General features: G+C 41.0%; 1 protein-coding gene across 1 annotated transcript; it reads right to left on the reverse strand.

The window, feature by feature from the left end:
- Nucleotides 1-876: 876 nt before the first annotated feature.
- On the reverse strand, nt 877-25,544 carry jcada (junctional cadherin 5 associated a). The gene is made up of 5 exons (XM_061666862.1): nt 25,499-25,544; nt 10,744-11,284; nt 8,063-8,962; nt 3,749-7,269; nt 877-3,533 (listed from the first exon to the last, which is right to left on the reverse strand). The coding sequence occupies exons 2-5, from the start codon at nt 11,118-11,120 to the stop codon at nt 3,499-3,501; spliced, it is 4,833 nt and encodes a 1,610-aa protein (XP_061522846.1). The 5' UTR covers nt 11,121-11,284; nt 25,499-25,544; the 3' UTR covers nt 877-3,498.
- Between the last annotated feature and the right edge of the window lie 767 nt (nt 25,545-26,311).

Genomic DNA, 26,311 nt, shown 5'->3' on the forward strand with positions numbered 1-26,311 from the left:
TTGTCATCTTGGCAAAATCCATATTGAACAAATGAACCACTTTTTTTTTTCTTTTTTTTTTTTTTTAATGGCTTGCTCGTACTCATCGAGCTCGTCCATACTGGCAATGGCCGTAAACAAAATAAACACAAATATCAGACTAATGTACATAACTGACAAAATGACTCAAATGGCTTGAATGAAACAAATTCGCAAAGGCATACAACCGCTCAAAACATTCCAGTGTCGCTTGTTTGCTTTGCAATCACAGTGCTATAGCGCTATCTGCTGGGTGAAAGTGTCACTTCAGCAGACATAACATCTCGTATTCGCCCTTCAAGTTCTTCCAAAGTCGTTGGTTTGGTAGAATAGACTTGCTCCTTTAATCATGGAACATACAAAAAAAAAAAAAAAAGCTAGAAAAATATTACAAGATAAGTATTTTAAAATAGGGAGTTACTTTTCAATCACCCTGTAGAACAACAAAAATGTTCTGATTCTTTCCTGGTTCCAACGCATCATTTGTTGCGAGGCAAAGTTCAGATGACTCAATCATAACTGACCCATAGGCCAGTGGACAACAAAAATGTCATACTCCACCCACACTCACTAGGCTGTTTGAACAGCAAAACACCAATTAACACACACTAATCAATTCATAAACTGAGGACGAGATAAATTCTTTTGAAAAGATCACTGAGTCACTGCTCTGTATAAAATTGAAAAAACAACAACAAAACTGCCATCTGGTGGGACAGCTCGTATATAGCTAGTAATGTGTATTGTATTATGTGTGGCCAAAGCTAAACTTTCTTACTGATGCAAGTGTTGACCGTCTCCCATCATCAAAGCAAATGAGAAACACACAAGTCAACATTTTTCATGCAAAGGCTTTTATTTATGAAGTCTGTATTACTGTACAATAGCACACACTTGTCTCTATGATCATTCTAAATGATCTATTTCAACGTAGACAAACATTGTGCCTTTTATAATTAGTTCCCTTTTCACAATCTAAAAATACCATGTTCTGCTTTAAATATGTAGAATACCTTTTGAAACTAAAATATACATTATTTGAAATATAACAGTTGTTTATCGGTTTGACTATATACCGTACCAAATGCAAGTATATGCAAATACACTTCTCCGTGACTTGCTACGCATATCATGCACACACACACACACACACACACACACACACAACTAAAGATGCCGCACATAAAAAAGAATCTATCCATATATCGTCTGTATGAAAATAGAAAATATCAAAGCAAGATGTGCACGAATCAGTCTATATGTTACAAATAACTTGCAGTACAAAAGACTAACGAGCATGACCTTGAACGAGGTGGGACAGGTACTGAGCCAAAAACAGGGATAAAACAAACCTCGGATTGAGCTACCATCGATTACTCCAGCCAAAGCATACATCCCATACATCTACAACCGGACCAACAACATCATGGATCATAATTATCTTACTGACAAAAGAAAAAAAAAAAAAAAAGACCTGGCATAGGCCAGTCATGAGGAAACCAGTAGTTGCAGCTTTGAATTTTGGTATTAAACCCAGTAAATGTTGATGTCCAATGCATAGTATAAAGTTTGGTTTGGTATATTCCCAAATGTCTTTTGTATTGCTATCCCGAAAGCAAAGTCAGTTCTGCTCAAAACCTGTTAAATAAGTACTGATACAATATTGAACATAAAATAATTGAACATGTTTACAATGTCCTGTATATTATTATTAAGAATATACGAAGGAATATTAGGTTGAACGCAAATTGACCAAAAAAATAAAAACGATGAATTAGGTCTAAGGTCAAAATAAAACTCTGTAGTCACAAAGAAAAAATAGCGATTTTATACATATTTCTTGTTAAAATGACTGCCAGTACTTGATTCTTGAAATATTTTTCTTCTAATTTTGCAACTTAACTTGTGACATGAGACATTTGAAAGTAAAAAAACAAAACAAAAAAACAAAAAAACAAAAAAGTTGTAATGTGATATAATTTATCACAATTATTCTTTTTAGGTGTGTAAAATTAGGACTTTATTTTCATAACTTTAGGACTCCCCCCAAGTATATTTAGCTTCTTTTCCCCCCTCTAACTTTAGCTAAAACTTTCATTCAGAATAACAAGTATTGGACAATTCATTATTACTATATTTGCCAACACGTTCACCATTTTCACAAGAGTAAAAAAAATAAATAAATACATTTAAATGTTTATGTTTGAGAAACAGTGTGTACAAGGCACACCTTTCATTCAACATACCTTTATGATATTTATCATTTCCTGCAGAAAAGCACTTCTGAAATCACAGATAGACAACGGCAGTTAAATATAGACCTCTGTTACTGTCCAAAAATGCATATACAATATTTTTAATGGGTTTTATAGTGGTTGGCAAGGTAGCACTCAAATCAGTCACTTCTGATCTACAGTATGTGGCATTTGCTAATGCTGATGCTGAAAGTGAAGCGGGCTGTTTCACAAATCACGCTCCAAATAAAATCTTTCTGAATTGGAGCAGATTATTGGTTCTCATTACACAACGCCAATAACCTCAAAACAGCAAAATCACACAATTGTACCAAAATGTAAAGCTTTAACGTGGACATTTAAATGAGATCACTTCCTTGAAATGGAGACATACAGTACTACTTCAAATATATCCCAAAAACCTACCAATAAAAACATACAATTATATTGCTCTTGAGTGAAACTATTCAAAGACCACAGTGTTTCTCATTGCAACCCAGACGCTGAGTACATTCGCTATCATACAGGTAAAAGAATAAAGAAAAGAGGGTTCCATTATTAGTGTAACACTCAAATACCACATAAAAAAACATCTGTCATTTTCTGAACATATATAAGAAAATATACATTTCTTAAATTTATTTTTATAGTCTGGATAAAATTTTATACTTTTTTCTCATATTTACATTTGTTGAAGGTTAATACTGATTGTAATGCAATACTGTTGCCTTTTTTAATTTACCTGTTACATTTCTTTTTGTTTTGAAGAGCAGAAGCACTTTTACATTCATAATTCAACACTGCGCCAGAAGGTCCAGTGCCGAAGGAAATAATGACATGCACTGTAACGAAAGCAAAAAACGAAAATATTTCACAGGAAGGCAGTTTACTTGGTGTAGCAAAGAAACATTTGAAGGGTGGCTGGAGGGGAAGGGCTCGATTGAGCAGGTTGAAAACGCTTGGAGAACTGTCCATCCGTCCATTTTCAAGACCGCTTGTTTGCATTCAGGTCATGAGTGAGCTGCAGCCTATCCCAGCTGACTTTGAATTGGTACTACCTTTTTATTTGGCTGTAAAAATGTTTCCGCAGCACCAGGAAAAGGAAAGTCAGATTTGTCTGGGGTGATATGTAACAATACTGGAAGCCGTGGGATAAGAAGAAAGCCTTTTTTTTTTTTTCTTGGAAAAAAAGGTTGTTAACTTGAAGAAGAAAGAGTTCCACAGTGGTAAACTGCGGAGTCAGAGGTTACACACGCTCCACTCGACTGGGGTCGTAGGAGTCTGTTGAGAAAAGACAAGACAATGCAATTGAAAGGAAATCAGTACGGTTACTTTAAATTGTGGTCAGAAATTTGTCAAACAATTGCTGAAAAGTTCCGAACTATTGCATTCATTCAGCAGCTGTATTCATTATGCACTTACACAGCTAACTGATTTTCTACAACGGAATATTGGGGCCACACTGGAATAGTTTTTTTTTTTAAAAAAACACCCACCTGAGACATTTAGCATCTCCTCATGCTCCATATTTGAGGAAGCAAAGGACTCAGTGCTGAAACTGAGTGGTAGGGTTATTTCTCTTTTGGGAACGCTTCGTGGTTTAGGAAGCAGTGGAGGTTTCTGGAGCTTCGTACGACGCTTTGCTTTGGGCAACTTTTCTATCTTAACGTCGTTTTTCATTTCACTTCTAACTTGGGCTGCTTCATGTTTGTCTGTGTTGTGTTCAACGCCAAGCTCCAGTTTTCCGTGTGGCTCATCTGTCTTCACTTCAACATTTTCTCTACCTTCTTCCTTTATTGCTTTTAGTGTAATATCCACATTTTTATGTTCTACCTCCTCTGATTTTCCATCTCCTTTGCATATATCGTCATTGTCTTCACCAGGTTGACAATCTTTGAGGGACTCTATCTTGCCCTGCGTTTCACATGCATTTTCATGCTCAACTGGAGAATCCATATCCTCCTCTCCCCTCTTTCCATTCTGTGCATTCAGGCTTTCTTCATCTTCTTGTTTATCCTCAACCTCAACCTTTGGCTCTTCCGTGACGAAGTTTTCCTGTCTACCTACATCTCTCTCCTCAGAATTACACTCTTTACTGGAATTGGAACCTTTCAGGCTGAGGCGTCTAATTCGAGACACTGAGTCTAGCTCTTTGAGTCGGGCTAGTCTGTCCGTGGTTGACCTGCCCATAGATGAAGCAGATGCGGAAGCAGAAGAGCTTAGTTTCTCTTGCAGGGATTCAATGAATGTGCTTGAAGGATGTGGTGTGGTGCCCTTCTTTTCTCCTTTCCTTAGTGGTAGCTTCTCATCAAGGGTGATGGGTAGGGATAGAGGAAGAGTATATGGTGGAAATTCAGGCAGGTCCAGCACCATTGCGTGTTCCCCATCATTGTGATTGTTGCTGTGCTTTTGTCTACCACCTTCATTGTGATCTTCCCCTAATTTCGACACTTTGACTTCTTCCATCTCTGTTCCCAGTAAAATGAGGGATTCCTGTTCGACTCCCTCGGGGTCTTCGATCACATTCTGTTCGTCTTCACCTGGAACATGTGGTTTCTCAGCTACAGGAGATTCCGCATCATCACTCTTATCTGACACTCCCAAGGTCTGCATTGGAACGCTAATGCCCAAAATCCTGGCAGCTCTCTGCTCAATTGATTCATTTTCTGGTATTCCCTTTGCACATTTAACTTCATACAGGCTGCTGAGGTCCTCTGCAGGTAATACGTTGGCTTTCTCGTGAATAAGCAAGGTCTCAAGATGCACGTCTGCTATTGTTGACTCTTTTGTGTTGTATTTCAGAGGCTCAGGGTCACTGTATTTCTCATTCCCATCATCCTTGAACACAAAGGGAGCCTCCCTGGTCAGCTGGGTGTCGGGTGGGGAACTTTTACTCTTGGGCAATTTGTAGTTTTCGCTCCTGCTTCCACAAATGCTCAAACTCAGCTCACCCCCGCATTGTGGCATTTTGTCTATCTGAGCTATTGTCTCACTTTCTGCTTCATCTTGAAACTCTCGATCAGAACTGCTCTCTGGTCTGCCACCATTTTTTACATGCCTTGTGCTGGTCTCATTTGAACGCTGCACTGGCAGGTCCTCGTGATCAAGTTGATGAGAAACCAGGAGTGAGCGCTGCATTGTCTCCCCGTGACCACTAGGAGTCTCTGTGTAGACTGTTAGCCCAACATCCCTTAGCATTGACTCCTGGGGGACGGGAATATCCTGCCTATAAAGCAGGTTAGTATGACTGTGTTGAGAGAGTGAGGAAACAGCTGGTCTCCCACCTGGGGTGGGGATTAAACATACTTTATCAGTTAATGTCATGTTGGTCTGTGGCCCGGCAAAAGCCTGTTGTTGGCCCATGGATTCCAAATCATTGGCAGAAGGAAAGGATTTTGATCTTATTTTGATAGCAGGTTTTTCTGTGAGTATGGGTGGAAGACTCATTGCTTCTCTGCCTGCCCCAAGGCCGGTTGTGAAAAGTGTTCCTGATTTATAGTGGCAATTTCTTTTATTCATACCATCTAAATCATCAATTGACAGACCAACATGACGCCTCTTGCTGATTGTGTCTTCCATCTCTTTATTTATGGTTTCCAGCTCACCAATGGCATCAAATGGTCGTCGGTTGACTGGCTTTAGGAGAAACTGACCAAAGGCCACATGTTCGGCACACTCTGGAGGACTGGAGGTGCTCCCCTTTGGAGAGGATGGGTTCTGGTCTCCTGGATCAGGTTGTTTGGATGGGGAGGATATGTGTTGTTCAGAAGGTTGCAATGATTGCTGCGGTGTTGGGCTGTTGCAGAGTCGGGAGAAGGCGCTGTTACTAGAGGGATGGAGGTTTTTCTGGCCAGCCATGGGATAACCGTAAGAGGAACCATTATCTGTTCGTACTCCGCTATCAGTCGTCGTGTCCGAGGCAGAGTGGACAGGTTCTTGTTTTCCGGGTGGGCTTTGGGGTTCTGGACTTTTCACCACTGTCAAGGGTGAGCCAGTCTGGGTTTCCTGGTTACGGTATTGGTTTCCTGGCCAGGACCCGGAATAACACGTGTCCTTGTCCTCATTGGCTTGAAGTGCCCAGGCATCTATGATCTCCTTCCTTAAAGGAGCCCTCTTGTAATTCCTCATGGAGGAAGTGCTGGTGGTGTGAAAATGTGAGTAGTGGACTCTGATGGGCATCTCATTGACTGACTTGCTTCGCAGGGTATGGGTCTCTTTGAGACCTACAGCAAAGGTTTCTGTATTGTTCACAGTCAGACTTCGTGCTGTGTCATTGTTGTTCTGATCTGCTGAAAAATCTTTGTTAAGGTTAGTCGGTGTGTGAAGGGGAACAGACACAAGGCAGAAGATGGTCTCACTCACTCTTCTCTTAGTATTTCTGTTATTCTCCAACCCTGAATCTGGGGCAATTTTCTTCACTTGTGTGATGGTTTCTGCAAAGACCTGATCTAAGCTGGACCCCTGGCGAGACGCTGCTCTTCTTATTGGGGCCTGAAAGGCTGAAGATGGCGATGGAGGAGGACGTTGGTTTTTGGAATATATGTTGCAATTTTGGTCAGTTGCTGAGAAGTTATCGTCAGTCGCTTTGTGCAAATTGCTGTGCCACCTCTTATTGTCATTGTCAAAGTCACATGAAGACGTCTGATTAGCATCACTAGCCAGTTTGGCAGCGAAAAAAGGCCCCTTTGATGGGGGCATAAAGGCACTGTTGCCGGATGCTGGCTCCGACACGGTGGTGCTGGGTAACTCATTACGGATGTGACGTATCTTGTCCGCGTCTGTCAGGGAATTACCACCAAGAGCTGAGGAAATGTGCCGTATGCGGGGGTCATCAAAGGAGATATACTGGACCCCTCCGCCTGGATGGTCTTGCAAAGTACAAACAGGATGGAGCTGCTTCTGGCCTGCAATGCATCTCTCTCTGGATGACTCAGACCAAGAACCTGCTGGATGTCGAGCGATCCAATGAGATCCATCTGGAGCTACGTGTATCTGCTGGTACACATCACCTCTGTACCTAAAAGCAAAATAACACACTTGGATTGTACCCATATTGTGTAACAACACTTTTTGTAAATCATTCACAATTATAAACAATGATTATATTTAACATTTATATCTGAATATTTATTTTTATATTGTAAAAATGTATTTAAGTCGGGACGCAACCAACATGCAACATGTAGAGTTAATATTCTATTCTAGTAAATATTCTAGTAAAATGGATGCTCCACTACTGAACACAGTAAACCTAACATTGATCTACGTAACTGCAGATGTTTATAGAGCTGGGGCTAAATCACTTAATGAAGGCTGTCTCTGTCTACTGCGTCTAAGAATATAGTGGAAGTGGGTCCAGAAGAATATGCTCAGCCATCCTCTTTAATCACATGGCTTACGGTGTGTTTTTGACAATTTATCTAAAAACATTGATGATTTCAGTCAGAGCCATGGTTCTCCTACTATGACCGTCATCTAACCTGACAGCACTGTTTTGGATCCAGAAATAGATCGGAAGGGGACCCCTCAAGGAACACTGAATTTGCATAACGAAAGTAAGAGAAAGGTTTGACTTTTTTTCCGGAGGAATTTAAAGCAGTATTATGTAAGACGTGGAAAACAAATTTCAGGTTTTCCCCTGCATACAACAAAAGCTAATGTAATTCATAATGCACAACTAAAGAATATCAATTTACAAATAGAAAAACATTATAGTATAAAATTCAAGCAACAAATGATCCGACATTAATCTAATGTTACACTGCATTTCTTTTGAGAATATCTTTACCCATAAAAATAGGACACATTACCTGTAATCAACTGCAATCTCACCATATCCCCGGCGCCCTCCTATAATCACGGGGGCTCGCTTATATGATGGGGGAGGGATGTATCCTGGAGGTCCAGAATCCTGTGCAAAATAGTCTAGTGGCGCATCACCTGTTCGTGTGATGGGAAGAGGAGTCCTGTCCCTGGTATGGGAAAGAACTGAGTCTCTCCCAGACAACACCTCACAGCTTCCCCTGATCTGCTGGTGCATTTCATAGGAGGGAGGTCTGGGGGGTCGAGTGAAGCGGGGCTTTGGCGTTAATGATAATGGGTTGGCACTTGCTGGCCGGCCATTCTCCGGCCAGCGGGGTGCCCTGTAAAGGTCATGGTGTGACATAGGGTGGCCGTTAACCCGCCTGTACAAGTCCTGACCACATGATGCCATGTTCACATATTGCAGGCTCTCAGGTCGCAGCATCCTGGGCATGGACTGGGATTTGGCTTTGGTCCTGGGGTGGACTACCATTCCCTCTGGTGTCCTGGCATGGAGCCGCTGCTGCTCCTGCGCCCGACGTTCGCCCTCACTCTGCGACATCTGGCGACTAAAGCTGACAGCTGGACGCCACTCTTCTGTCCCCAGGCTCTGGCACTTCCTCTCAGTGGCCATCCTCCAATGTTTGAGAGCTGCCTCCCTCTCTTTAGCACGAGCCTGTACCTGGGCTGCCCAGCGTTGCCGCTCCTGGGCTACTCTCTGACGCTCTTCAGTGGACAATTCTTGACCTCGTGCTTGTTGATGTACATCTGGTCTGTTACATTCCCCATTTCCCCCTGCATGGCACTCTCTGTGGTCAGCATAATCCAGCAGCACGGTAAAGTCCTGGCCTCTCCTCCTCCAGAAGGACACATCCTTGGACTGTTGACCTCTGGTGCCATCACAGAACCTAAAAGGAAATGTCCCATTAGAGGACATCTTGAGTAAAACCTTCTGAAACTTGGCTAATGTATTTTTAAAGCTAGAATACATATTTTTATACAACACACAATGAGAGATATGAGAAAGGTTGTGATCAATTTGAAATTTTAAAGCAATTAAAGTAGTACTGTAGCACTGTTGAAAAAAATCTGGAAAACGTTCATACAGAACGTAGCCAATTTATGATAAAAGTTGGATCCAACTTCCACTAGATGGCGACAGATGGCCATGAGAAAAGTCATTTGGATGATGTAAAGACCATGTTAAACATACCTGTATACACAATAAGGGCATTTACACTCACCAACATTGGCCTTTCCCTCATAACAGATTAAATATTTCAACACCTTAATAAAAAACTAATAATAATAATAATAATAATAATAACAGCAACTGCTACTGTGAGATGACACACAAGGTGTAGTGATGACTCTATGCAGTTTAATTTGAGCTGTTTTCAAAATGACTGGCTGACGAACACCATAAAAAAGATGCATGTACATGTGCACACGCCCCAAGGCTGTGGTCACTGAACGCTCTTGACATTTCAATCTATGATTGTCACTGGTCAGATCCATGCCAATCTGCTAAATAAGTGGGTATCACATTTAATGTGAGTTTTAATCATTTGTCTAATTGTGTCACTATCTATTAGGAACGCAAAGACAGGCCATTTCAAATCCAAACTGAAGCTGTCAGGAAAAAAAAGTGATTTGGATAAGCAGAAAGAGAGAAAGTGCAACCAACAGATTGCAATTGCATCCCATACATTGATCCCAGGATCCCACTGGCCAAAGCAGTAATATGAATATGCGGATTAGTTCTCTCAAAGAAAAACTAAAACCAGCAAATCAAAACAACTACTTACTTTAAAGATGTGATTTTATTTTTTTTTATTTTTTTTACTGTCTGTAAAAACAGGATTAATAAAAAAAAAAGAAAAGAAAAAAACATTTATCAAATCTCATTGTTTGGACATAGGAACAGCTGTATTGACTTTGTTTCAGTAACAGCACATTAGCTAGTGCAAACAGGCAAACTAAACAGCCCTGTTAAAAGAAAAAAAAAAAAGTTCAGTTCCAACCAAACATTATCTGTAGTTTTATCAATACAATCTACAAACAAACCTAAAATCTAACTGTGCCTACCCAATAGGGCCTCAATTGCATAACACCAGACTAAGCTAAATATAGCTCATTCTCCATATACATTATTTATTAAACCCTATATACATGCTGTGTTGTTGATGGGGTGTGTAGTCTATCATTCGGTATAATTCTGGAGTTTCTGTTCAAGACAGTTGGCCATATGTGGAAGGCTCAGTAAAAATGACATCTGTGTGTGTCATACTTGGCATGCTTAAATGGGGCACAGAGGCTTGCCCCTGAGCTGTTTTTATTATGACTCTAAGGTCCAATGTGGCCTATTAGGATTCCAGCACACATTGTCTCACCTCCTCTTCATAATGAATATTGGGTTGTGAAAAATATTGGGTCGTAGAAAAAGGTCAAATGGAGGAAGGACACAGAAGGAGAAAGCAAATAGCAAAGGAGCGATGTTGTTCATGAGAGATGGTGCCATTCAAAATGTGGTGCAAATGTGGCTATTTAATGTCATAGATCTGTTTCATCAAAGCACCGGAACAAATAACGCTTTGTCATTATTCGATCAATGATAATTAGGACAATAGGCGGTACAATTCTTCAGCAAATGACAGGACTGAATGTCACAACACACAATTGATCTTACCCACTGTCTGAGGTCAGCGACTCTCCAAAGGAAGGAGTTTCAATTTGGCCGTGGATTTCTCCCTCCTGCCTTGACTTGCTTCGGTCCCTGGGTTCGACGTTGTTGTTGGGGCAGCCAGTTCCAGCCACGTATGCTTGAGGGTGCCTGCTTCCACAGTTGTTTCCGTATGCCACTCTCGAGCCTCCTTCATAGCCGTTCACTATCCTGCTACTGGGCCTGCTCCCCAAACTCTCGTGGTGTTTATTGTAAGATGGAGGTGAGGAAGAGGGCGCCTGGCGCGATGTAGATGCAGGGGTTGGGGTCGGGGCGGTGGAGGCGGTAGTATGCTTAGGTAGCTTATATCCATGAGAAATGAGGAGGTCCTCCACGCTGTACATGTTCGCATTTGTTTATGCTGGTGTGTTTCCTCTTTGCCCCCCTCTCTGTCTTTTTCCACTGTTTTTGGGAGAACAATGTAGGTCGGTTGTCAGGCCGGCGTCTCTGCTTCTTCCCTGTGTGCGGCGGCAGGATCACCGGCACAACTGTGCAGGCGAGGCCATCGCTGAGTAGAAAGGAAAGAGGGAGATGACTTAAATAGATAAAAGAGACATCTTAAAAGGATCATGTGAAATTGACATGTCAGAACTGTAACACAAGACCAAGCATTTATCTATATTTGCCTTTAAAAAAAAAAAACATCAAATTGGAATGTTGCCACAACTGTGTGCCGTTTGACACAGCAACCAATCAGATAATGTAGATGTGTGTTGACGTCAGAGCCAGCGTCTATTGCTGCACATAAAAGACTTGTTGGACAACAACAATTGCTTCCGATATAAAAGGGCAGGAGAAGTGAATGTCGGATGTTAAAACATAGAAATCCAGTCCAGAATTGTTGGATTCCATCACACACGGGTGTCATCCCACCACTGATATGGCTTTGACAGTAGCTCCAAAGATGAAAAAAAAATTGTAAGGTGAACTGCAGGTGTGAAAGTGGCGAGAGAAGAGGTGATGGTAAAACCTTTATCCCCACTAGGTTTTGTCAAAGGTCCAAGTTTACAGCTTCTCATAAGCCTTTCCCTCCCTTCTCTTATCCATCTTTCTGAGGGAACATTGGCACCAAAATTGTCTACGTCCAGAACTCTGGTGGACAAAGAAGTCAACAAATACCCTTCAAATGAACACCATCGTCAGCAAACTGCAGGGTGCTAAATGTCACGGATGAAACTAGTGCTGCTGTACATCACAACGACAAACGAGGGATCGTATTCCTTTCTGCTTACATCCTCATCCACATTCTTGGGGTCTATTTTGCATCTCAAAAGTATTTCCTTCATCTGACTGGATAAGCAGCATATTTTAAAACAAAACACTGAATTAACTGAGGACTGTAACGCTGGTGAAAACTTCACAGCGATCCCAAGATACCATGCAAATATGTGAGCAGCACAGTCACATTTGCCAAACTACCCGATTTTTCCAAGAGACTCACGTAATTTCAATGCCCTCTCCAGGCGTTCCCTCTGTGATTTTTTGGGGGGAAGTTACCACTTGTTTATATTTATTCATGCTGGTAATTTTCAACCACTCGAAGAAAAAGACGTTTGCAGCATAGAGTGGATATAAAAAAGGCAACACACAACACCACTGTTCAAATGCTAGGTTTTGGGGATATATAAAATCAAACCAAGATGGATAATTTCACACCTTTTTCCACCATTAATGTGACCTATAACCTGTGTAATTAAAAAATAGAATCAAACAACTGATATAATTGGTTCCACGATTGTGTACACCTTCTTATTACTGGGAATGTGGCTGCGTTCAGAATTAACCAATCATATTCAAACTCGTTAAATGGGAGGGAATCAGCAGACAACTTTCACCATTTAAAGTGCCGCTGATTAACCCCAAATAAATTTCCGCTGTTCTAGTAGACTTTTCATGAAATATTTTTAGGTTTTTGTGGTAACACGACCTTCAGTTGTAACTGTATATAACTCCTGAAGCAAATCAGACATGCTTCACTAAGGTGTTGTGTTTGCACCAAAAATACCTTTTATAATTATGGCCAAAGAGTTCAACCATGGTTTCAATGGAACTTAACACATTATCCCACATGCGTTTGGGAGATTTCAAGTGTTGTTTTTTTCCCCCTTGGCATGGTGTGTTAATTATTTATTTATTTATTTTGTAATCCATTGTATATATGACTGATTTAGCATGCAAGTAGCGAGGTAGAAGAACCAGCACCTTTGAATGTAAGGCAGTACAAAAGTAATCATCAAGCAAGCAAATTTCATCACGGCAGGATGAAAAGCTTAACGACAGTGAAGTTGATACTGTTGATGCAGATACTGTGGAAACAAAGATCGCAATGCTATTGCCCAGACGAACATAATTTCATTTTGCGCTTGAGATGAAGTCAGTAAAACACCTTAAAAAAGCAAAAGCAACATCCCTGTGTACATACAAAGTCAACAGATCTAGTTAAAGTAAAACATTATGACTAATAAAAATATTTTCTTTCCCCTTTGTAAGCTATTTAACATGAAAAAAACATTCAAGTGTCATCAAAACTGATAGTGAAAAGACAATTATGTCATATCACTGTAATTGTAAGTTTGGGTAATAGCCATTTAGCTGTTAAATAATACAAATAATAATAATAAATAAAAGCAAATGTTCAAATTGCAATTCAAAGATTTTTGTCCGTATGTATAACTTTTTGACCCATATCCAAGAGCACTTACATTGTTTTAAATTCGATCATAAAAATGTATTGTACTGTATTTCATTATTCATTATCTTGGCTCTCATCATCTTGCAAAAAAAGTAAAAAAAAGTATTTTGGTGTTCCCACTACAAAAAGGAATAGCTTGCCAGTACCAGATGTACAGACTTCAAATCTGTTGAGTGATGGTGCTGCTTTTAAGCGTGATGAAAACAAGTAGACAGTAATTATGATATTTTGGATTGCATAATAGCATTCATACAAAATCTAATTTCTGTCCAGAATATCTGACTTGACTATCAAGGCCCAGTGAAGACTGTGCTGATGATAGCCAGGGTGCATCTGCTAATGATGAAGTCATACACGCTGCCCCAACAGGTCAGATGCTGAGTGCCAAAAATGTGGCCTTTCCGTAATTAGAAATGTCATTCAGGAACAGAAATATGAGACTCGTCGCAAGAATCAAATCTGTTCAGAGAGTGTGAAAACCAATCGCACTTTGATCGTCGAATGGTAGGGCCAAATAACTCATTTTCGGTTTGACGAACAGATGGCTGCCTGGACAAAAATGTATTCATCTGAAACAGATTGGCATTTGTTTTGCATTTTAGCATTTGTTTGCCACGATATTCCCACAGAAATGAAAAAACAATAAACAGCCTAGACTCAGGGTGCAGCATCACTCCCCTAACTGTATGTCCTTGTTCCTTTTCTGTTCCTTGTACCTGAACCTTAGCAGAGCCTACTACGAGGTGATTAACAGGATCCAAGACCGTGAAATGCTGCTCTTTGTATGTATGGCTCCTTAATAAGATTATCTTCTTCATTTAAAAACTTAAACCTGTTAGCTTTGGCGGATTGACTCTTGGCTCTTACCCAGTTAATACTTTAGTTAAGTTTCACTTTTTCCATTTACGTAATCTCTTCAAGGAGAGTCAAACTGGAAGTTTGCTGGGTATTCTGAAGTGAACAATGTCAAGACAATGACACAAATCATTTTATTTGATTATTCATTTGGCCCAACCCTTTTTCTGTTGGAAAATCATGGTTCACAGAAGAAAAATGCCAGAACAATCAGAAGCAATCACTATCTGCATGTGTCACTCTGTTGACAACATACTGTATGTTTCTGAACTTCAGCATTAGTTCAATGTAACACTCGCTCAAACTGTGTCCTTCATTTTCAATGTTAAGAGCACATTTATTATGTAAATAAGGTAATTAGAAGCATGTCAACCTCCATTTCTGGCAGTTTGTGAGAAATAGGCTATTGCTTGAGGTTGTAAATATACAGACTGGGACTTTTAACAGAAATATGCATGCACTTTCATAAAACCTAAGGCTGTGTATGAATATTTCAGAAATCAGTGTGATTCTTATCAGTGTTCTTTCCTCCTTAATTAATTTAGATTTCGGTCAAGGGCCAAGCTCATTAATATGATAATATGTAATATGATAATCCACCTTACCTTGTGATAATATTCCATGTGCATATAAACCTGTTTTAAGTGAACATCCGTATGCCGTCTGATCCAACTTAATCCCTAATCTGGGGCAATTGCTCTTGGTGACATCAGTAAATGAGGATTATCTCCATCATCGGGTAAAGTGAGGATTTCCTCCTGTAAAATGATCTGCCTTCATACAGTCCCCGCCCTTACTGCTCCTTTCCCATGACAAGCTGCATTTAAATACTGCTAATGCTGTTACGCAATGGAATTACTCATTTTATGTCAAGTAAAACCTTGGATTGAAGGAATGCTATGCAACAATAGCCGGCGTTCATCCCCCCACTACACAAAAACATTGTGTTCCGTGACAATACCCTCTTGTGTGGAAAAGGGATGGCATTGTGGTTGCTTGAATATGGAAACTGGAAAAAAACAAAAGTGCAGATCTGCTGTATTTTTGTTGAAGGCGTTCTCTCAGAAAGGGGAAATTAATGAAATAGTTGATATGGATAACGTACAGTTCTATGCGAAGCGAGCTAAAAATAAACAGAACCACATGAGGGCTGGCATTTCCCCACAGACGACCCTCGCACCGCCCCCACGTGTTCGCTTTTCATCAGCCGCCTCATTTTTACTCGCTAAGCAGTCAAAGATAAAATTCTTATGCTTTTGAGGTCATATCAACGAATATCAAGGCCAGTGTTGGTTTATTAAAAAACAATTGCAAACATTTTGGCTGTGACATGAAGGTGCACACATGGCTGGCTGGAGGAGCGTGACGGCTTGCAGGTTGACAGTTTGGTGTCACCTCCTTACTGTATTTATGGTCGAACTAAGATGAGATAGAGCAAGGGTGGCACACAATACTGGATAGAGCACTGTTAAATTGACCGCGTCACAGGCGCTACACTTACATAAAAAGGGTTGCCAGAAATGATTAGTAAGCAGTTATGATCGTCCACGAACATAGCAAAGAACTCTCTGCTCTATGGTCAAAACAAATTGAGTAAAAGTGATTTATGTTGCCCTGAAGTGATTTATGTTGCCCTGACACAGCTGTGATGAAATGGCACAAAACACCCAAACAGAAAGGAATGTAAGCATACAAAGGCTAAAACACCGAACCAAAAAGACAATCATTTTGTTTACTAAAAATATTCCACTAGAGCCGCACCTCTCCACATTGTTACCAGTCTCCTTGGATCTAAAAAGAGAGTCCCGAGCTGGGTGTGTACTTGGCCGGTCTCTGGTTCTGCATCTGTTTGGACTGTGCACACACAGACCTTACTATGGGACGAAAGCCCATTACATTCAGCAAACAGCAAAGATCTGCAGATTCTTTATCTTTGTGACAACACCGTGTTCATTGAAGTGCCCTTCGCTTCCAGAGGAAGTGGGCCGCTGTGGGGATGGAGGTGCACCGACTGTGTCCCAAATGTTTCCAATCAGCCTCTCTGCGGGCTTCTGTTTGTCCAGTGAAAGCATGTCAGAGGCATGTTTTTGACAGATGCCTGGTGGATAAACAAGCAAGCAAACTTCAGACCTTATTTTACAAATGCTGACTTCCACTTCAGGTGCACACTAACTCAGCAACATTAAGCGCTGACATATCTAGCGAGTACCCGCCATCCATTACAAAAACCCCACTAGGTCAAGAGTTATACTTCTCTTATTAAACCTGTTACAGTAATGAAAAATGCTGTCTTAAATGAATCCACCAAATAAACAGCTAACTAAAAAATGCAGTTTCCTCAGATACGGCATGATGATGCTACAAAACACTGTCAAATTAACTGAGGACTCACATACTAGCAATCCTCACGAAGCATGTAAATATGGCCCTGTGAGCAATGTAGGTTTGGCAACTAAACAAATCACATTGGGAAATTGGTATGCTTTCAAATCTATACTTGGTTTTCTCTGGTCCAAAACTGTTGATAGGTTTGTTAAATTTCCCCTGTTTTATTTTCGCACAATAAAAAAATACAAGCAAACCAAAATGCACCACAACCAACCATGTACTGTATCTCAAAACTGTAAACAGGAAGATTGTGAGTTTTGTACTCAATAGCGGAGGACAGTTTCCTCAGGAAACGACACGACTAGCTGAAATTGTGAATAGCGAACCGCAAATATGCAAGGGTTTACTGTAATCATGACAAAAAAGTTAATATATTTTTAATAATCATCTGGAGAATCGATCAAGCTACAAGACTAGTGCGCTTTAAGGGGACATTGGGACTTGCCAGGAAAATATATTCCCTTACACAGTGAAAAAAAGACATGCTGCTTTTACAGCCGTCCTGAAAGAGGGTCCACATCCGATTTAGATTATTGTCTTTCCCATCTGAACCAAAACAATCAAGGGATCGGAAACAAACTTGGTTTGATTAGAGATGAAAGGGTGAAAATAATAAAGTACTCTATGCCACATTTCCACCAAGAAGTATGATTTGCTCCAGTTCGATATTGTGCGAATTTTTCTGCACCATATCATAGTTGTATTGTCCCACGTTTTACCACTATTTAATTGGGGTCCCGACTACAATAGGTAGGTTTCATTTGCGTTAATGTCCATTGATTTGTCTTCAAATATTAAAAAACTGTTGACGACTTTTTAATGATTACGACCAGACATTTTTGCTTTATGTGTTGCTTATTTAGTTACAGATAATGTCAGCATGCAGCACTGCCCCACATCACGTGTCTTCTTTGATTTATTGGTGAGTCAACCTATTCACGTAGCTCGGTGGTGCTCAAACTTTTTACACTAAAGTACCACCTAAAAAAATACTTCAGGTACCACTATCATGACCAACATTAAAATATGTTTAATTTTAAAGACACATAAGTGTTCATCAAAAATGACAGACATTTTAATTCTAAAACTGCAACATTATCCACAGCTGGAGATATCGCCAACAGGCAATCAGAGCGAAGCAGATTTCCATATTTAAATTAAAGATCAGCAATCCAATCAGAACAAAGCTTATTTACATGTTGACTATTAATGAGAAATCTGTCTGTTGCAACTGCCGGGCAAAAAACACCAACTAGAATAGTTTTCTGGCCATTTTCAACGCAAATTATGGTGCAAACCCGATAAAAGGACAAAGATTATTGAAACAAAAACAAAAACATAAAAATAAAAATTGTATGGCATGGGACCATTAAGGATCAGTACTTTATCTTGCTGAACTAAACTACACTACTTGGTGAAAAAATGGTTTTAGTAAGTGCGATGATCTTCTTCCACTGCTATGTCACCCTGCTCTCATTTCACAAAATATCTAAAAGTTACATGTTGGATTGATAAATAGAAGAGCTCACCAGTCTCGAAGCACACCTTTTTCTAGGATTGAGTTTGAATCAGTTGAGAAACACCAATGTTATATGCTGTCTGTTAAGAGTTTAGTATACAGAATATAGTGTGAATGCTTGGTTCTCTGAGCAGTCACACAATGATGAGCAATAACAACAGCACCACACAACAAAGCTCATCACCACATTGTAACCCAATGTGCTTTCCCATGCATGTTGGCCTTCATTGCCCTGCACATTGTAAGTCAATTAGCGCATGTAGAACGGCTGGCCAAAAGACATACCACTTTAATTATTTTGTTAATCATGTCCCTTGACAACCAGTTGTTTTTCCCTCGCTCATACGTGGGCTGCTAAAATATTCCCCCTTGTTGCTTCAGTTCAGAACTTATTTTAGTCGGAATCCGTTGGCAGCAAAATTAAAGGCGGGAGACTATTTTATTGTTTTAATTCCACCAATACATCACAGGGTACAACATTATGGTCTGGTCCTGATTCTTTTCGTACTTGGGCCAGCCAAATAACTGTTCTCCAGGATGAATGTATCACAACAGCCAAGTGCAAAGCTGTGCAACAACTTCTAACATATCAATGAATTAATTTTACATTGCTGACCTCATCAACCATCGGACGTCATGGGATTTTCAGCTGAATGCACTCGTGTAAAGGGATGTTCAGGGCTAAGCATTCGTAGGCTACTGCAGCCAGCATATTAAAATGCAAGAGGGGGGAAGAAGATAAAGGCAAGGTCATTAGGCACGCTAATCCACGGACACACTGTTCTGCTACACAGTGGGGCTTCACCTGCACTTAGCTATTCCCAATCCATGCCTTGTCCTAATTAGTATCTGTCAAGGTCTGGGGCTTGCTGGAGATGACAGTGGCATGGTTTTGCAGCCAGAAGCAGCCTGACCAAAGGGTTAGCATACTATGGCCTTTTGCTAATCAGATGTCTCTGCACGCCTCTTGCCCAATATTATCGAGCATAAGGTGAACAACCAATAACCTTGCTTGATAAATTCAATGCAAAATGAAAATACATTGAAACGTTAAAGGTCAAACACAGTTCGTTCTGGAACACTGGTTGACGGATTTCTTCAAATCTTTAGCAGCCATAAAACACATTATGGTCCGTCCTCAATTTTTGAGCAACGGTTCAGTACATTTTCGTGATGTCTTTTGTGCATAAAGAGAACAAGTTAACCATTATTTAATTGCAACTTGTTCAAATGATAAACTGCCTCTCATTCCTTGACTATTTGTAGAGATGTAACAATACAGTATAACAATTGTACAACAAATTTAAATGTACACAGATGTAAAGAAAAATAATAATAATCCAGCTAGGGTTCTTCCGGTCCGTCTATCTCCATGCAAAATGATTCCATTCTTCACAAGATCACTAAAGACATACCGATGATTTCGCTAAATGACGTGAGTTCTATCTATCCATCCATTTTCTATGCCAATTATCCTCATTAGGGTAGTGGGTGTGGTAAAGCCTATTCCAGCTGACTTTGGAGGAGAGGCGAGGTAAACCATGGACTGGTGGCCAGCCAATCACAGAGCACTACAAACAAACAACCATTTACACCTAAGGACAATTTGGAGTATTCATTTAACCTAACATACATTCACACTCATTCGAACATTCGAACAGTGCTAGAGGACTCTGCATCTTTTGCACAATTGTCAAAAAAAAAAAAATGTACCGGCATTACCAGACAACTAGCAACCCTTTATTGTTCAGTGATTGTTTTTTTTTTTGTCAATGTCTTTATGTCTCAAAAGTGTTCTCTGTCAATTGACTGTCGTACTAGAGCGGCTCCAACTACCGGAGACAAATTCCTTGTGTGTTTTTTGCACATACTTGGCAAATAAAGATGATTCTGATTTCCATGCATGTTTTTGGAATGTGGAAAGAAAGCAGAGTACTCAGGGAAAACCCACAAAGGTTTGGGGAGACCAAGCAAACTCCAAACAGGAAGGCCAGTGCACAGAATCGAACCCGCAACCTTTTACCTGGAAGGCAGATGCGCTAACCAGTCACCCACCATGCCACTGTGAATCATTTGTAGGAATGCAGGACTCTCAAAAAAGTATTTTTCTAAAAAAAAAAAAAAAAAAAGGCAAACAAGTGTCATGGAAAAATCTGAATACTAAATGAAAAAAGGCCCAGAAAAATCAAGAATCAAAGTAACAAAGAAACACTAAGAATAAACTCACCAAGATAAGAGGACAAGGGATATGTGACTACAGCAATGTTGACATTTTACGAACATCTTTAAGCAAAGCAAACTACATCAGAACATTCTCTCGTTTTTGTTTCCTCCTTTTGTGGTGACTTCAAGCAATGACCCGTTTGTAAGGGATGGCCGCTTGATTGGAGAAAGCTAGGAGGACTACAGCTCGACTTGTCGCCTGCGTGGGTTTGTGCATGAAACATCCTGACAGCTCCTATGCAGTATTTAAAAGAGGGTTTTGTGTTTTGTTAGTGGAAGAGGAAAACAAACAAATATTACCGTGGTGCAGGAAATTCATCAATCACTAGGACAATTTGGGGGAAGCCAGCAACCGCATAAAAGCCATTTAAACTCCCCCCGAGTACGTAGCCCGGGTGCAAAACAGAAAAACTGCGGTCCATAAGGATGTATTGTACCATGCAGAGCATACGGAACAGAACAAAAACAAAAACAAAAACAAAAAAAAAAGCAAAAAAGAAATCCCTGCGTGTACCTGGGAGACACATATTTCACCTCAATTCTGATTTCATTACTGTTGTCAACTTATTATTGCTTTTACGACATTGTACTAAGCATCCAGGACAGAAATGTGTACCTCTTGTGTTACTATCGGGAATGTGCATTTGATTAAATTTCCTTGATTGACTACTGTGAAAATTAAGATTAAATTAACTGAATTGTTGTTTTTTTAAATATATATTTTGTAATAACGGGTATGTTCTCCCCGTGCCTGCGTGGGTTTTCTCCGGGCACTCCGGTTTCCTCCCACATCCCAAAAACATGCACTGATTGGAGACTCTAAATTGCCCGTAAGTGTGACTGTGAGTGCGAATGGTTGTTTGTTTGTATGTGCCCTGCGATTGGCTGGCAACCAGTTCAGGGTGTACCCCGCCTCCTGCCCGATGATAGCTGGGATAGGCTCCAGCACGATGGATGGGTATGGAAAATGGATGGCTGGAAGAATATCTCTCTGAATGTTCAGTGCCTCTGCCGGTGGCAGCTAAACTGTCCACCCCATTTTGCCTCAATTGTTTCAGGATCGTGATTAATCAACAATCAACTAAATTCTTCACAAACAATTAAAATTAAATGTTTAATCGATGATTATGTCTATTCCTTGTGGCTACATTGCCACAAAGCGGCACAATCCCCCCTTCCATCTCCTGTCCCCCGCTGCCCTGCCTCTTTAAACATTTATTCATTATACAACACTACATTACATTTGTGTCTATTGTGCAAGTGACTGTTATCATTAATAATTGGCCAGAGGACCAATAACATGAAATCATAACACAAATACGCATGTGCCCATGTATGACCGAGCGGGATGTGAACTTTTTAAAATAATATTTCTAGTTGTTCTGTTTATTTCTACCTGTGTCTGACAAAGCATGCTTGGACGTTTATACTGGATTATTACTAGTTGTTCTGGTCATTTGTGATTTTGAATTATAGGACAAGCCATGTGTGCATGAGTCCGTGCATATTTCTAGTTGTAGCATTTTTGTATGTTGTGCAATGTGGCAAACATCAAGGTGAGGTGCACCAAACTTGAGGGTTTTTCAGCACACTATAACTAGCTAAACCAAACTTTAGGTGTCAAGTGGGCAAAAGGATAACACGTGACTACTGTCCCCTCTAAGTTCTATGTCTGATTCGACGGTCACTATGTACTATGTATAGCTTTCTGTCTGTCAGGCTGTCTATCTCTACCAACCAATCATACCTTCTTTGCCATTACCAATACAAGAATACTGAAAAAGCAAAACACACTGCTGAATCTGGCAAGATTTCCTGATGTCTCACATGACGTCATGGTTCGACTGCCGAGTTTGTTTGCGACTTGTATTTTTCTTTAAATTATACAACCTTAAGGGTGTTCATGTTCTTGAGATTCCAGTGCATGCTACTGAAGCAGTCTAACAGACAGCACTGCATTAGGAGCTCGGTGCATAAATTTAAATGTGAACCAGATAACAGGTGGGATGAAAGGATTCTCACACACTCGTGAGGCAGGGATGTGGAAAACTGCGATGTAAACAAGTGAAAACAAATAGTGAGGGTTATCTCACCAGAGCTTGATTGCCACATTGCAATAAATTGACGCTAAGGAAGCGGAGAGCAAGCAGATGGACCAGACATATGGCCAGCATCCAATCAGAATAAAACAATATACACACCAAATGTTTCACATTTCATGCCACGGCTCTCTCTTCTCACTCTCAGCAAGCACACTGGCAGATGTCAGTCGCTTTCACATGTTTCTGCTCGGCTTCATCCATGAGCCTCGTCCTGCCTGCCTGCGTCACCGCCACTCTGACATCACATGTGACATCAGACAGGAGCTCCGAGGGGATCCCTGTAGCTAGGCAAACATCCGATGACTTTCAAAAAGGCTACGGTTTCAGCCAGCCAATGGCAAGACTAATATTCTTTGTGCACTTGGCCTTGTAATAATGTTGAAGACAGACAAAGTGAGTGTGTGTGTGTGGGGGAGGGGGGGGGGGGGCTACTCTGTCAGAACATGCTCAATGAACCAAGGAAAAGTAATAATCTGAGGGAAGGGAAAGCTCAGGGATATACCACACTGCCTTGCAAAAAAGCATGACGTTCACTTATCGCTGGCTTAGGTTTGGCCCACTCATAAAGGTTGGACTCATTTTGGAGCTGTGAAGGGCCCCTCCAAATACGCTGAGCAAACCTTTCCTCCACTGCTGGAAGGAATTAATGAGCTGCTTCCTTCTTAATACGCCCCCTCCCCTAACTCGCCACACCTCACGCCCTGAGGACTTCCAGCAGGCCCTTCACATGCCAGCCAAATATCAGGGATGTGTGAAAGACCAATACATATGCCTACACAACCATACTTATTATTTCTTCCCCTCTTTTAACCAGTCTCGGAAAACGTTTCATGACATTTACTAACTAGCTTTTAATACGCACTCACTGAGCTATGAAAGATCAACAAACCAACAGACATCGCTCCAGGGTAATACCGTAAATACTATATAAACAACACTACTGAAAATAATAATCAGACCCGAGGCCACGGATGACCAGTCTGAGAGAGACAATGCATTTGCAAGGATGTAACTGAACTACACTTTATATGTACGGCTACTCTGTACACACACATGCACTAAAATGAAACATATTGACTGTGACAATATGGTCTCTAGCAGTCCCAGACAATTTACAGTATGTACAAGACCTTCTAAAATTTAATCCATTAAGGACTTGCAAACACAGTACCGTGAGTTAATGTCTGACAAAACAGCAAAGCACCTGTCTATCGCACTTAGCCCCGCCACATACATAAAGACAATTAGGCTGTTTCTGTTGCGATTTTGCCCGACCAAAGACGACAAAGGCCACATTGTCAGGTTTATTCTGTGGTCTGAGGCATGTTAAGAGTGGATTTGTCCCGGTACTATGGTCCGAAACGGGTCAGGACCAACAATCTTAAATATTAAACATGTTCGATATTTACGACCATAAATCTCCATGTGTGTGGGGAAAGCAGACAACTCCCGAATCATGACTCCATGAATTGTGGCGTGGAACGGAAGGTAGCTAATAAAGAAGAACAAGAAAGTGGCTGTAAATATAAAAACAAATGTGCTACCCAATGTTGTTTTTTTGTCTAAAAGTATGTTCCCATGATGGTAAGAAGCATTTTCCAAATCAAGTCTTTTTTGACAACATTATCATTCTACAGCACTCCGGCCTCCGTTCCCTTCGGAAACAATCGGGAAATATTGGCGCCGCAGCGCAACATATTCGGTAAAGTTTGCTCTTCATTTTTGTTAGATCACGTGAGAATCTTTGTGTGTGTGGTGTTCTGTGTTGTGATCATCGGAGCACACCAAAACTGTTAAATGCCTGATTTGAAGATTTGAAAAATCATACTTTGTGTGTCACGTCACGCCTTACACAAACTCGCTGTTAAATGGAACCACACATAAATTCCATTTTAATTTAAGCAATAGCTTTAGTATGGCCTCGCTTTGCAGGCTGCATTAGAGGGAAGGTCATCGATGCCAGCATGGTGGCAGGTGAGACAAAGTGACAACACGCGTGCATCAAAGCAGCCATTTGTCATCAGCCAAGCTCCATTTCATGCATTTGGTGCTCCTGGGTCGGACTGGCAGCTTCACATGAATCATCATGTTATGAAATTAACTGACAGGCGCCTCTTGTTGCGATAACACTTAAACGTGCGCACGCCAGAGTCCCTTCTAGTTTGACTTTCATTGCTCTCTGGCTGAAATGCATTTGAACCGTGAAGTACATTGTAAATATTGATGGCGCAGGTTTTTGTTGTTGTTTTAACTCTCATTTCGCACACCCACTGTGGTGAAATGTCACTTATGCAATTGTACAACTTCTACAGGTTCATAAGCAATATCTTTTTGGGGATGCAATACATTTCTAAGACTGAAATTGCAATACTGTGTGACATGAATTTCGTGAAATACCTTCATTCGCTTCGTTGTCTAATAATATTGGGGTGCTAGGACAGTGAAAATGGGTAAATTTGGATGGAGTTTGGCCTCACGAACACGAAGATGAGCTAACGTTAGCCTGGCTACCTCCACCAGCAATCTTTAACCTTCAGCTGATAGGAAAAGAGCGCGTCCCCTTCAAAAAAAATTTTTTTAAATTAAAATAAATGAGAAAAATGGTAAAAAAAAGAAGAAGAAAAACACGCCGCCCGTCACTCCTCAAGTTCTAAATCCGATCGATATAAGCAGAGGTCGTGCACATTCGCCGCGTAGTGACAAGCTCGGTGACCCACAAACTGAACCGAGACGCAGACGAAGCCGGCCAGGAGAGCACGGAGGCGGCCGCGTTGAAGTTGAAGGCACCGCTGGAAATGCTGACTGGCGCGCGGATGCCACGCAGCCTCCGACGGTTTCTCTCTCTCTCACACACGGCCAAACGTTACGCGCACAAAACAACAACTAAACCACGTTACGCAACGAAAAGCACTTTTTATTATTATTATTATTATTATTATTTACCTGAGGAGCGTGTCGTCGCGTTGGCTCTCATCCCTGCCGCTGCTCCGGACGGACTGAGCGAGCACGGATGCGCGGAGGGTGAGGGAACAGCCCCCCCCCCTCTCCCTCACGACGAACCAACAGAGAACAGCACGGAGGGAAGCATCCCGCCTCCGCTCCGGTGGGCAGGCAGCTGGATGCAGCGACGCTCAGTGTTCACGTCAATGGCCGGAAACTCAGCCTTTCACCTCATCTAGCTATGCTGAAATTTTTATTTCCCCCCCCCCCCCCTCAACTACTGTCGTATAAAGATCGATTCGCAGCGCGTCTGGGAGATCTTTGGAGACCAGCAGCGGTTAATGAATAATTAACCTCCACACATCCTTCACCATGAAACTGCTGTAGCCAATCGAAAGGTACAGCTGCACACTCGAATACTATCTGGATTTTAAAATAAATAAATAAATACATTTTTAAAAATGGAGCATTTACCAAGATTAAAGCATTGGGAGCCAGCCCATTTTGTTGTTTAGTGGACTATCACGTTGCAATTACAGAAATGATCAATACAGTGAAGCCCAACCGATTAGCTGATTTTTTTGGGAGGGAACTAATCATCCCTTATTTGCGGGAAAACTCACAGATTCACTGTTTTATGTTCTAAGGTCAAAGCCGTGTCTAATATAAAAATAGTGCTTTGGCAAAAAAAGGGGACGAGGCGGAGCTTTATTTTGCCAGGCCATAGCCTTGTCTAATAGGGAAAAAAAGTGCATTTCCGCTAATTTGTGGCATCTATGGGCAACTAAAAAACGTTTTAGGTGGGAGCGCTATAAC

The sequence above is a fragment of the Phycodurus eques genome, chromosome 21 (genome assembly GCF_024500275.1).
Source record: "Phycodurus eques isolate BA_2022a chromosome 21, UOR_Pequ_1.1, whole genome shotgun sequence".
Classification (NCBI taxonomy): domain Eukaryota; kingdom Metazoa; phylum Chordata; class Actinopteri; order Syngnathiformes; family Syngnathidae; genus Phycodurus; species Phycodurus eques.

Bases quoted from the DNA above. Each gene is read 5' to 3' on its own strand.
- jcada (XM_061666862.1), bottom strand. From the start codon at position 11,120: ATGTACAGCGTGGAGGACCTCCTCATTTCTCATGGATATAAGCTACCT. The intron at 7,270-8,062 runs GTAATGTGTCCT...TTTTGCTTTTAG, and splicing joins GAGATTGCAGTTGATTACAG to GTACAGAGGTGATGTGTACC. The intron at 3,534-3,748 runs GTGGGTGTTTTT...TTTTCTCAACAG, and splicing joins GGAGATGCTAAATGTCTCAG to ACTCCTACGACCCCAGTCGA.